Source organism: Clarias gariepinus, chromosome 1 (genome assembly GCF_024256425.1).
Source record: "Clarias gariepinus isolate MV-2021 ecotype Netherlands chromosome 1, CGAR_prim_01v2, whole genome shotgun sequence".
Classification (NCBI taxonomy): Eukaryota; Metazoa; Chordata; class Actinopteri; order Siluriformes; family Clariidae; genus Clarias; species Clarias gariepinus.
Window position 1 is genome coordinate 28973034 of NC_071100.1, and position 14158 is coordinate 28987191.

At 39.0% G+C, this 14158-nt stretch overlaps 1 protein-coding gene across 4 annotated transcripts in view; it reads right to left on the minus strand.

Annotated features, from left to right (window-relative positions):
• Positions 1-14158, minus strand: part of pcdh7b (protocadherin 7b) — a 142382-nt gene that overhangs the window by 66619 nt on the left and 61605 nt on the right. For 2 of the 4 annotated variants that reach the window (XM_053501418.1, XM_053501411.1), the window contains one exon: positions 3842-4058. The exons of 1 other annotated variant lie outside the window; for it this stretch is intronic. In XM_053501418.1, coding sequence (XP_053357393.1) covers positions 3842-4058 — 217 coding nt within the window. The remainder of the gene's footprint in view (positions 1-3841; positions 4059-14158) is intronic. One more of the 4 variants, XM_053501427.1, reaches the window with a different exon arrangement.

The window sequence follows — 14158 nt, forward strand, 5'->3', positions numbered from 1 at the left end:
TAGAAAAATTACACTATCTCCTATCATGTTATATACTAAAGCTATCATGTTATACATATTTAAACATGCACACAGGCAAAAGGGTTCCATGAGTTAACAGTGTAGGTCTAATAATACATAGAACATAGGAATATTTTTTTTTTCTTTTTATGACTACTGCTACTGCTAGTACAGATATTTGTACTGTTTATGACTTGAGTAATTTCAATGGGCTCTTTTAATATTTTAATAATATTAATATTAATGCATGATCTTGAACATGAATATAAAGCCATTAGGTAACCAATTACATTTCATTCATTATGTGGCTTGTAGTGGTTTATTAATCAGCTTGCTAAATCTAAATTGTTGTTGCTCCCAGACACCATAGCAAATCATCCAATTTGCACATTTGATTTTGGGATAGGATATACACTGGATACCCTTCCTGACTCAACCCTCCTATTGTTATCTGGGCTTAGGACCAGATTTAAGAGTGAGCTGCAACCTCAGTGGCCGGATCTGGGGCATTGGCTGAGATGTGAACCCAGGCTTTCCGCATGGAAGGCGAGAACTCTACCACTGAGTCACTAATGCCCAGTCTAACTAAATCAGTCTATAAAAATAATGTTAGTATATTTTTATGAGTGTATGCAATATATTTCTGTAGGTTTATACTGTGCTTGGGAAACTATTGAACATTTCTCAAGCATCAAGCATCCATGTTGGCTACCTTACTGAGACTCATGTTTTGTTTTTTGTTTTTTTCAACCATGTGTGGCAAGGAAAAGGTGTGATAATGTACTGAAAAAAAAAATTTAGCTTTTAACTGCAGTGAATGTATAAGTGATTGTACATGTTTTGCCAGCTATGTATTGAATTAAACACACCTTTTTCTTTCTAGCTCTGGAATTTGTCCCACACCGCCCTTCTCTCCTACCCACACACCCATACACACACACACTTCTCCATTTGGATTTTCTTCTGAACTACACACATTCGTGCAAACACACCCACTTTCTCCTAAAGACTGAGTATAGCAGGCTGAGCAGACCCCCGATTATTAAAAGAATGATTCATCTGTTGGCTGTTTCCGACCTTGAAAGATCACATATGATATAATAGAAAATGGAAAGAGATATAGAATTCAGTGAGTTAAAAGAAAGTAAGAAGATGTGAAAGGTATATGTCTGGATATAAATATTTGCAAGAAAGATGACTGATTAGTACAGAAAGCCAGTGCTGTTTTTATGTTATGAGTTAACTTCTAATTTACATTTACATTTGGGTATTTGGCAGACGCTCTTATCCAGAGCGACTTACATTTTTATCTCATTACACATCTGAGCAGTTAAGGGCCTTGCTCAAGGGCCCATCAGTGGCAACTTGGTGGTTGTGGGGTTTGAACTTGGGATCTTCCGAACTGTAGTCACCCATAGCTGTCTGTAGCTACCCATAAGCTACCCCTGGCCATAATTAATAACAAGCAGAACCTCTACACATTTTGTGTGGATAATTTTAATACATATTTTGCATAACATATCAGTTTCTTATCATGAGGTAAGTACTTTATTTGACCAGTAAAATTAACTCACTCACTCATTGTCTATATTGCTTTTTCCTGTATATATGGTCACAGGGGGCCTGGAGCCTATCCCAAGAGATTTAGAGGACAATTCATCGCAGGGCACACATATATACCCACTTATACAGTACTACGGGCAAATTGGAAATGGCAATTAGCCTAATCTTTGAACTGTGGGAGGAAACTGGAGTTTCCAAATGAAACCCACCAAGCGCGGAGAGAAAATACAAACTTCATGCACACAAACCCGGGGCGGGATTTAAACCTGGGCCATTAGGGTAAAACTGAGGTGCGACTGAGCTAACCACTAAGCCAACGTTCTGCCGCTTTAAAACTGAATATTTAAGAGAAATATATATGCAAACATTTTCCCTTTGCATTCTTCTATTTTGATCTAATCTTCCACTTTGCCATTGGTCCTCCTCCACTCAGTTGCCCAACCTAAATTGTGGGAGGACTGCAACAGCTGCTAATTTGGCCTGACATTGTTTGAGTGTGAGTCTAGAAGTTGCTCAGGGGATAAATCTTTGTATCTTTTACATAGAGTGGGTTAACAAAACATGTCAATTTAAATCAACATACAGTAAACGTATGTATGTACTGTATGTATGTATTATAGAACTGTGTACAGACTCTGTAATGTCTGTGTACAGCCAGTCTTTCTTGTATTCATTGTGTGATCTTAAGGAATAGTTCTCCAGGGCTGAATGACTTGTTTGGCTCTCATTTTGGCAAGCAAGTTTTTAGCTCTTATTTTCAGTGAAGTCCTAGTACCTGACCAATATTAGAGGGATTTGTTTGTTACACCACAGAGTGACCCATGAATCATTCTAAGATGTATGTATGTATGTATGTAAGTGTATATTTACCTATGTATGTACCTACTGTACAGTATGTATTTATAAATTTGGAAGGGTTCTCCAAAGAAAAGAGTTACTAATCATATGCTACTCTTTTCACCAACAGAAGAAGGAAACTGACATCTCTAGCCCTAAAACATTGTTTTTGACACTTGGCCCTGACAGATTATTTCAAGTAGTAGTTATTGAAAGTAGAATGGTCAGTTATTGAGGACAATAAGGCTTTTGGTAACTTAAAATATTTTTTTTCCTCTTTAGTTTCTTGATAATTTGATAGACAGTCATGCTTTTTGTAGTACCTAAGCAGTCTGGATTAGAAAGAAAATGGTAGACTGACCACAAACAAAAAGGATGTGTTACTAATAAAGTATCTAATGTCACCAGGAAAGCCTTAGCAAGCAGACCCTTTCATGCATACCAGACTGAAAACAGTGGTCCTATTGAATGCCTTAGAAACGTTGCTGGCCTGAGTGTTTAAAAAATATAAAAAGCTAGCAGGCAATGTCAATGAGAGATCAGCTACCTTTTAAATTCTATACACTGTGACAGACTTAAGTAATATTATTTCAACTGTCTTGAGGGTCTTGAAATAAACTCAGCACTAAAAAACACGTGTTACACTGAGCATGCTTGCCAAGTTGAAGATGATTTTTCCACAATCATGATTTAAAAAGTATCTAATATATAAATATATAAATACATGATCTATCTATCTATCTATCTATCTATCTATCTATCTATCATCGGCGCTGTCAACCACAATAGTTCGGTCTTGAGTCTATTTCTTCTCAAAGTTTTTACCTTGTGTCATATCAGGATGCTCTTTCTTGCCCCTATTTCATTTATATCTGGATCTCTTAAAAGCTGCTGTGTCTATTGTTAAAGGCACGAAAAATATATTTAAATGAAATGCACTTAGCTGTTCAGTTATTTATCTATTTAGCTTAGTCTAAGATTTCAGTCAAATCATAAATAAGTCACAAGCTAAAAAGGTCCAGAACATGCTGAACCATATTTCCTCTAAACTCTTACATGACTACCATGATGATGTACAGACACTAACATAACAGCTGACAAGGCTAGCACATGTTTTAGCTTGCAAAAAAAAAGTATGGTGATAAGCAAAAAAAAAAAAAAAAAAAAAAAGAAAAAAAGGCACATGTATGAACATACGAAGCCCAATTGTATCGACTGTCTGTGTGCTTACTGTATATGAGCTCAGGTGTTATATTTCTTCTATCTTTCCAAGCCTTATGTTTATTTTATTACCCCAGAGATCTGGCCTCCCTCGTATTATTCGATCTTCCCTGGTAGTGTGTGTGTTTGGCCACATTCATTGGGATCTCATTAGTCAATTAAAATCTGATTGAGCTCTTTTTTTAAGGCTTTTGCTTTATCTTTTTGTGTTTGCCCCTACCATTTTCCATATGCTCTGCCTCACCGACACTGCCATCCGGCGTGGTCCTCTCATAGGCATCCTCGGGGAGGGGGAGGGCTCCCAGCCGGGGGCCTGTGGAGCTCTTGCTGCTCGGCGTCTCCGACTCGTCAAGGCCACTGTCGTAGCAGCTCTGCAGAGAGCCCTGGTGAGGGTCCTGGGGCTGGCTCACCACCGAGAACGTCACTCGGCGGAATGGCTACAAGAGAACAGAGTGCTGCGAGTCACTGGACTGAGGAGCCCCAAGATGCAAGGAAGGTTTATTTCATTTAAGGGAGAAGGGCATATTCTGGGGTATCTTCCTGGATCTTAACCTATTTTAGGATTTTATCCTAAAAACATACGGTAGGTCTCAACCTCAGGTCCTGAGGGGTCAGTGGAGGCAAGGTTCTTGTGCTTTTTTATTAGTTATTCCTACAGTAATGGAAAGGCTTCAATTTGCATTTCTAGCCTCTGTAATTAAAAACCTCAAATGTGTGCTTGCTAGAAGGTCATAGTGAAAACCTGTGCACAAACTGGCCCTTTAGGTCCTGAGTTTGAAACCTCTGGCCTATATAATTACACAAGTAAATGCAGTATCCAGGCTGTTTCCTGACACAGCCCTGCACTTTGGGAGTTCTGCGGAAGGAAGATTAATGCTGACCAGTTTACTAAAGTAGCAGAAAGGATTGGAGGGGAGGGAAAAACTACAATATTAATGACTTATGCAGTAATTGTCACATGTAATGGTCTTGGGAATATCTGTTGAAAGCTCTCAGGATTAAGTAGACATGCCACACTTAGTGTAGAGGTGTTAAATATAGCCATGGAGGTCTGAAGGACGCTCAGGTCTCCTTGTGTGATTTACTTTATAATAAAAACAGGACACGGGGAGTGGATAAGATCCCATGGGGAAGATAGAATGGAACACATTGCTACAGGCAAATAAACAACTGGTATGTTCATGAGCACATACACACACATATAGACACACTTGTTCATGCGAACACATACAATACAGAAGCAGTATACAGAAACCATGGTCTCACAGGAATAAATGCATGCAGGTGCATCAATAAACACACACACACACACACACACACACACACACACACACACACACACACACACAATACACAGGAACAACATTTAAACTGATGAAATAGCAGCTTTTATAAAATATTTTGACTGAGAGCTTTACAAAATGGTACTTTTTTCCTGTCACTAGCCTCCACTATCATATTGTGTTCCATCCATTCAAAACTCAGCAGGTTGTCTCGGCTGAAGAAATACAGTAAAGAAAAGAGATGATGAGATGGAGTAGCGTGAGGCATGCACAATCCTTTCAACTACTCTCCACAACCACAGAGATGTAATTGGAACAAAAACAACAGCCTTATATATCTATTCACCACAGGATCTACCACTAAAATAAGTCTTATATAAGCAACGGTGAGGAAGAATACAAACAGCCATCTTCTTTTTCCACTTTCCAGTAAAATAATACAAGAGATTCACCCTTGATAAACAGACAAGTCGTTGTTTCTCTGACAAAACAAGCGAAAAAATACGTAGGTGGACAAGTTGGGCAGGACGAGTGTGATAATGCTTTGTTGATGCTGTAGTAGGCTGCAGTCAAGGACTTCCATGAAGGAATCATGTGGCTGACTCACAAAGACTGACTGAGCCTCTTAAAGACGGAGCCTCTTAAAGAATTTAGACTTGTATTATACGGTCAGTTGACTCAAGAATAAGAAACATGCTGAGAGAGAAAAAGAGAGAGAGAGAGAGAGAGAGAGATCTTCAGAACGAAAATTTAATTCTGATGCTTTAATGAGCATTGTAGCCTAGTAATTAAACTATTGACTCTTGCACATATTGGAAGAAGGGAGCTGAAAAATTCTTCTGTGGTACTCCCGCCCCCCCCCCCCCGTCACCTTTTAGCATCACTTAACAAAGAGGCTAAGACGAAACACTGTAATAATTGCACATGCCTTCATCTTCTCACTTTCTAACCTTCACATGCATAAAACGGGTATAGTCATCAATGACAAGAAGCCAAACCACTGCCTGAGAAAAAGCCGTTGATTCATTCTACAAAAGAGGGCAGCATGACACTAGGTATTGAGAGAATTACTCTTTGAATATCTGTTTGTTTGACTGAAGAAAAGATAGAACTGTATGGAACGAATACAGTATGTGAATGAACGTGGGAAATGCCCAATAAAGGAATGAAGTAGCAAATGTGGTTATATTAATCAAATCCCAATGGCCTTGCGGCCTTTCTTTTAGTGCCGTGTGGTCTTCCCCCCTCCCTCCTGTCTTCCCTGTCACTCCTGCTTTCCAGAATATTAAAGGCGACAGAGTGCCATCACTCATTCCCAATGATTCTTCTACCTCCTTCTTTTTCGCTCACTGAATCTTTGACGGAGCGCTTTGACATTCCTCATTACTTCAAATTCTGCCTCTGATTTGACACGTCACTATAACCTTGGCATTTGTATTCTAATAAATTAGGAGTGGAAAAGTGAAGGAGTGTGTAAAGGTTAGCTACAGAGGTGGATGCACACACACAGAATCTCTTCCTTGCTCACACATATATATACATGCAGAATGTCATCTTACTCAGTTCACTGATGACACACACGCATACACAAAGACACACACACACACACACACACACACACACACACACACACACACACACGTAAATCTCATTCATCACCTCTTTCTCACACCCCCACACATGAACAGTCACGCAGTGTCATGGCTGATGGCGTGTTAGGAGTTCAGCATCTTAGTTATTACTGTATGTCATCACTCAAAGACGACTAGAGTTCATAGGCATCATCTCAGCGTCCTTTTAGCTCTATTCCAAGTCTATAATATTTAACAGGCCTTTAAAACCCTAGCACAATTGCCTCTATATCCGCATGCTACGGTGATTTATTTATTTTCCATCCTCATGACTCAATAATGCGCAAACTTATTAAGAAATTATACTTCTGTGTAATTACAAGAAGAACTGAAATGAATATTTTTGGGATAAAATTAATATTCATTTCAGTAGGTATTTATTGCATGATGAAACAGAAGCCTGAGGGGGTACAGCTGGGGAAAAAATAAAATAAATAAATTGATAATAATAACAATAATAATAATAATGATAATAATAATAATACCCTGGGTGTGGGTACCTCACCTCATGCCCTAAGTTCTGTGAGATGGTCCTTAGTGACATGATAAAGCAGTATAGGCTATGAGTAGTAAATAATAATAATAATAATAATAATAATAATAATAATAATAATAATAATGGTATTGTAGACAATATCCAGCTGAATATTTGTGATAAGTTGATCAGCTGCTTTAATTAATGCATAAAACAAATATGTGGAAAAACTTACTTTCTGAATCAGTGTGTTAGCATCTGTTAACATCTGCACCAGTTCACTACCACTCCAGGTGGTATTGATGTTAATGGTTTTAATGCTATTGTAAAATGGTGAAGACAAAAATCACCTTTTTCTTTTATCTTCATCCATCTCTTGCTCTCTTTTTCTTTTTCCAATCTCAAAGTTAAAGGTAACAGCAATCAAACCATCCATCTTCAGATTTAAATTACCCTCAAATGAATCTGCCTAGAAAAAAATCAGTATGGAAGAAGATCCTGATCCGGCTGAGAGCCAATTTTACATAGAATAAATGGATAATATGTACTGGATGATGGATTTTGACACAGCGTAACAGCGTATGAACATGGTGAAATGGGGAAAATTGACTTTAAAAAGTGATAAAGGAAGGAATTTATTCACAGACTCTGGTGTAATGGATGCCTCTCAGTGTGACAGCATTAGGACTTCTACAAATTTCAGAGCACATGTATTATGTCCATTACTTCAAATGGAATAGTCCAAACTAAAATGAAACACCCTGAAATTACGTGGGGTAGAGAAAGTCCAAAAAGTAATTCGAAATTTGTTGTTGAACCCCCCTAAAAACCCAAAAGAGACAAATTCCAAACAAGTTAATGAATTCCTCTATCTTGTTCTTTACATGTTTTACTCTAGTGGTCTTTTCTTTGCACCCTGCTGTGATGTGGCATAGCTATGACCCCCCTGCAGAATGCCTACCTGTCTTAAGGATATATAGGTTCATTAGATGACACACAAGTGCACACACACACACACACACACACACACACACACTGCAAGCATCCAAGTAAAATGCCATCCACACACGACCCCCTAGAGGAATTGAGGGCTCAGAAAGTGTTTAGAGAATGCATAGATTTCACTTCCATTTAGCATCTCTGTCTCTCTCTCTCTGTGTCTTTCCTTTTCTCTTTCTAAGTGATTGAGTGCTGCTGGTATGACAGGCATGGCTGATTGAATGTCGCAGTCATTTGTGCAAAGGCTAAACGTGACCGGAGGTCTACGACAGATCCATGACTGCTTTTTAAGCCTAAACACAACCACATGAACATCATACAGCAAGATCTGGCTCTAATCAACAGCCGTGCTTGGGAGCAAACTCATGGTCCTAAAGCCTATCTTATCAATCTTGTTTTTCTTCTCAGTGTAATTGGTAGCAGACGATAACTTGTCAGGTAGATTTAAATAATTCCTCCTTACAAAGTCAAGTCACAACTGCCCTAAGGAAAAGAATCACAGACATTGGTAGAGTCCCAGGTAACTAAGAGAGGCAAGTGTTAGGCTGAAAAATACAGGAGAAAGAAATAAAATAAATCTGATGCTGCTAACAGATGTACCATGGTCCAACAGACTTTAAATTGAAAGAGAGGGGGGTGAGAAGGGGACCAGGATGATGTACACCACACACTGGATTTCAGCCACTGCTGTCAGTAGTAGCACATATAATTAACTGTTCAAAGTTTCATAAGTAACCCGAGAATCCCCCAGACATAAATATCTGATCTGGCCTATACATGAGGAAATTCAATGAAGGACTCAAATCCCAAAACTTGAATCAAGACTAGACATAAATATTGACAATAGATACTGTCTGTTTTTAAAAACCGACAAGCCATTTCACAAGAAAAGCGATTGAACTAATGGTAAAACTGTCTTTTGGCTACAAAAAAAAGAGGCCGGATGACACTTTAGTGTTGTGGTACACTGAGGTAATACAATATTCCGTTGAGAATGAAGTCTAGACTTCAGCAACGGGAGAATGATCACAAGCTAAACATAGGAAATGTACGACGAAGCATGATATGGTTTTGCTTTAAACAGAGAGAGAGAGAGAGCACAAGAGAAAGGCTAAATGCAGTGTGATAATCTGCAATTTGATTTAATTCATACTTTAAAAAAGGATAACTTGGCTTTAGTAAGAAGATTGAACTTTTTTCAATAGTTCCCTCAATATGGAGAAAATAAAAACACAAAGGCATCTCATTCATGTTACTGGGAGAGGACTTTTACCCAGATACATGGGTACTGGAGAGCTAAATGTAGACATGGATAACAACCATGAGTCCTAAACAGATAAATTCATACCCAATCTCCATGGCAACTCCCCCTGCAGCTCATTCTTAGGAAGTTTCCAAAGGAAGTTCCACTGTTTCAATTTGGAAATGATGAATTAATCATTTATAACATTCAACAGGAGTGGGGAGGGGGTTGGGCCTTTTTAGCATACCTACACATCAGTGAAGTTGGGATATTCTGAGAAATGACAGATGTGACAGAGATGTGCATCAGTGTGTATTAATGCACATAATAACATATGCAGTATTTAATGAAAGTCTGGTTTAAATTGTAGGAAATTCCTGGTTTTGGATTGTGCGAGTGTGTAAGTGTGGATGTGTTTTGTGTGACAGCACCTGTGGTGAGAGTTTGGGAGTCTTTGTTTATCCTGGAGCTCAGGGAGTCTCAGGTGTCTGCTTTGTCTTAAAGGATGACTGGAGCTGGTCAAGCTTCATTTCTCTCCTGCTTTCCTGCCTGTGAGGACCTCCAGATGGGCTCTAGACCCCCTGAGCCCAGTTGGAGTTTAGTCAGGAGTGTGACCTGTCTTCCAGGGCACATGGTAACCCAGCTGACAAAGACTTCTAGACAAGCTTGCTTGCTGCACAGTCTACCTTCACTTGTTATCCAAGATTTTTGGAATCTTAAGTTATTGAAACCATTTTTTTGTCCATAATTTCTCATATCCTTCAGGGATTCCTTTGGAACATTTGGAGTTAGGTCCAAACTAGTGTCCCATATAGAAGGCTTTTGCTAAAAGAATTTTTACCCGCCGCTAAAGCCCTCCTTTGATAGCAGCTCACCGGGTCTTAAACTTTTCCCAAGGGCCACTTTAATCACATCTGACCCTTGAGCTGCTTTCTGTGTGGGCAAAACTCAAGCATAGCTGATCAGCACTTCTGAGAAGGATTCTTTCCAATGATAGAAAAAGAAAAAAGAGAAAGAGAGAAAGAAACAGCCCCTGGACATAGTGTTTTCTTACTCCAGACTGAGCCCTCTGAATCAAAAGTTCAAAACAAGCTTTGGTGGACTTCAATCAGCCCAGTTTGAACAGAGGCTTTTGGAGGGCATTCAAGCATACATTCTTCACCTAGTCAGATCATCCATTCCATCCATCCTTGTGATCCTTTATTCCTCTGATCCTTCACTTTAGCACACAATGACAAATATAATGCATCAAGTCTTCCTGTTCCACTCCATTTTCACTCATGTTAAAGTACTGTAAGCATTCTTTCTACCAGATGTTCAACACTCAAAACACAGGCGTTATTGCCTATTGCAATGAAAATCTGCAACAGTTATTTATAAACTGTTTAAACAGGAGCAGAATGTTGAATGTTTAATTGTTTAAATTGTAATTTATTCTTAGAACTTTTTTTGTATTTGATCGTTTTCTTCCCTCCCTTTTTCTTTAGCTTTTTGTGCCTTTAAACTACTGGCTTGATCAAACATAATAAGAATAAGGAGAAATCACTATGATGGGTTTAAACCAGCATAGTTTTTATAGTAGTCCAGAGAACAGGCTGAGAAGCGAACGGGGGACTCAAGTTCACCCTTTAGCCCCTTTAGGTCTTTAAATGCATGAGTTGTGATTCTTCTTTTCCTTCATTTTATGATCTGAAGTGTGCGATCGATGCAGTGCCCTTGAACTCGCTATTAATTCCTGTAGTGTTGCTCCCCAGGGCATGTATTGACCCCCTTATTGCCCTCGTTTAGCAGTGAAAATAAATAAAGAATCACAACTGAGTGGGTTTCAGACTCTTAATGAATGTGTGCAGACAGCACCTTTGGACATTAAGAAATTGGGCTATTTATTCTTCATTCGCTTAGTACCTCAGTACCTTATGGGCCTCCTAAAGTAACACAAGGTTTTTGTTTGTGCTTTTTTTGAGAATCTGTTCACTTGATACAATAAATTCTTTAATTTTTTTTCTTCCTTTTTTTTCTCGAGATATTGAGCCCGATTAGCATGACCAACATGTACTTGACAACAAATGAAGTGACAATGAGAGAGGTTTTCATAAATTCATAAAGCATTCCCCAGTTTTCCATTCTAAATTGCTCAAGTAGGAGTATAACAGCAATACTAATCTGAAGAGCTGAATTTGCCTCTTCAACCTCCGAACTACTTAGAATAAGAGGTGATGGATCCCTGAGGATTTTCTTTTCAATAGTATTTTTAATTCCAACAGTGGTAATAGATTCAACACACGCATGTTTACCTGTTTAGCTGTTTATGCTTATTTCTACTGAAGAGTTTAGCAATCAGCTTGTGCCTAGAAGCATGCAAGAGAATTAAATTTCCAGTTGGCTGATAATGTTCTATACTAAATGAAGTTCTTGTCCATTTTCCTAGCCATTACTTAATTTATGTCTGGTACATTACTCTTGAATGCTTTTCAATAATGAATACCAGGCATATAGAGTTGCGAGTGTTAAGTGTGTAGTGTGTTAGTTCCCTTGACACTTGAACTCAAACACATCAGCATCCTTTAAAAGAACTAATCCATTATCTCAGCAACCTGATGAGCAAATAAGTGTCCAAGTGCATGAAGCATACAAGTGACATCAAGGGTTACACAGACGACAGACACATTAATTTATTTTCCAATGCACACATTTGTGCACACAAACACACACACACACACACACACACACAGACTTCCTGTCGTTGAATTTGATGAACACATTTACACACAATTTCATTTGAGCACTTTCTGTGGCTGGAACACTAGCCATTGTCTTCCTCATGTGGCCTGCCACTTGTCAATCACTGGCCGATGCCAGCCGCTGTTTCTTTACACCAAGTAAGTAGAACTCAGTGTGACTGTGAATAGCCAAGCTGACAATTGACCCACTAATGTCAGTAGGTGACAGCCATCATCGTGCTGACAGTAGTGAGAGGTGATGGAGGCTTATGAGTCAGCGAAAACGATAGCTGTAAACACCCTCGGGGCAGAGGGGATCTCACTAATCATATAATGCAGTTCCCTGCTGGTCAGGCACACAGAACCCTTTTCGTTCTGATAGTGGTCAGCATGATTCCGCTCAGCACAATCTATAGGAGAATGTGACACCACAACACACGCATCTAACTTCTGACCAAATCAGTGCCAACACTTCAATGGAATTATGATCATCTTACACAGCTGATAAACGCTATTGTGAGGACAGCGAATTCCACCAATCTAGGTCAGACGACGGAAGAAAGTAAATGGTCCAATTCATCTTTTTTTTTCTGTGCCAGGATTTTAACAGCACTTCGATGAAATGTTACCGCTCACTTTCAGATAACGCAGCAGGACCTAATGACTTTGTCTCATCCAAGCTGAAATCTGAGAGACAGACACTCACTATTATCAGTTTCAAATCCCACACATGGACAGGTATTACAGAAGATGGCTGCTGAGCAGACTCTTTGGGGAGATGCAGTAAAGGGAGAGCAATGTAGTGAGCACTAGCGTATCCATCACATTGTAAGGCCGGTTATGCTGTGCCTGCATGTCCAGACTGCGGTGAAATAAGATATTACCACAAATGTGGTGACAACTGAAAGACTGGAACAAGAATAGTCTAGAGAGAAAGAGAAGTGTGGATGTGAAGAGCGACTAGGTTGGAGGTGGAGGTTGTCAGGTGAAAATGTACAGAACGAGTCACATGTCTCCTCGCTTTTCATCACCCTGTGCTAAGTGGAAATACACTAAGAGACATGTCAAAGCCAATGCCATGTAAGGAATGACACATGACAAACATGCTGTTCAAGACAATAATCCGTGACAGGATGCTGTGATGTTTATTATTTTTCTAATAGCAACACATATGCTGAATGATTTAATCTTTTAAATATTCATCATAAACTCTCCAATGTCATACAATGATTTTGTATTTATTAAAAATGACTTTTTCTCTTTTATAAGAGATATCAGAAAGTGCTTAAAGTTAATCCTGGAAACTCTCTTATATACCACTTATTCTGTAGGGTAGGTTGGGTGAGGGTGGAAGGGTTTGGGGAGCGGTTGGGGGGTTGGTCCTGGACCCTATCCCAGAGGACTCGGGGTGCCAGTCAATCACTGGCACCCAATTACTCATACTTTACAGGCAATTTGAAAATGCCAGTCAACCTACAGTGCACTGCATATATCTGGACATGTAGTACACACAGACCCAACATGGACTCAAACCCACAATCCTTCAGGTATGAGGTGCTAACCCTTACATCACCATGCCAACTAAAAATTCTCCCTTTTATGGAAAATCACAGCTTTACCCCATATACTTATATAGTCCTGACCCTAGAAAATTGTTTAAACAAAGCTAAATCAACATCACTTTTTCAAAATAAAAAATCATAGCACACACACACACACACACACACACACACATACACACACACACACACACACACACACACGCACACAACAATACAAACACCTGTGTAACTACTATGACTACAGAAACTGGAGTTATAGAAAACTGGTCATCTCTTAAAAGTAATAAATTAAGTTCAAAGTAATAAAGTCTGTGTGTATATAAATTTATATATTATAAAAAAAAGCACTAAAATATTTTTTCTTTATGGTGTTTTTCTGGTGTTGTTATTATTTTTCTTTTTGTTCATTTCATGTGGAACAGAGGACTTTTCAGTGGAGAGCCGCACAGGAGGGTGTTTATCATGAATAAATCAGTGTCAAAGTGACATCTAGGCAAACTCCATTTCCTGAGGCTGTGGACACATTACTCAAAGACCCCTGCCATATCACCCTTGCACACCTACACATACATGTCCTTCATCAGTTCGTGACTGACTGACTCTTATTCCCTCAGCAGGGTCCCT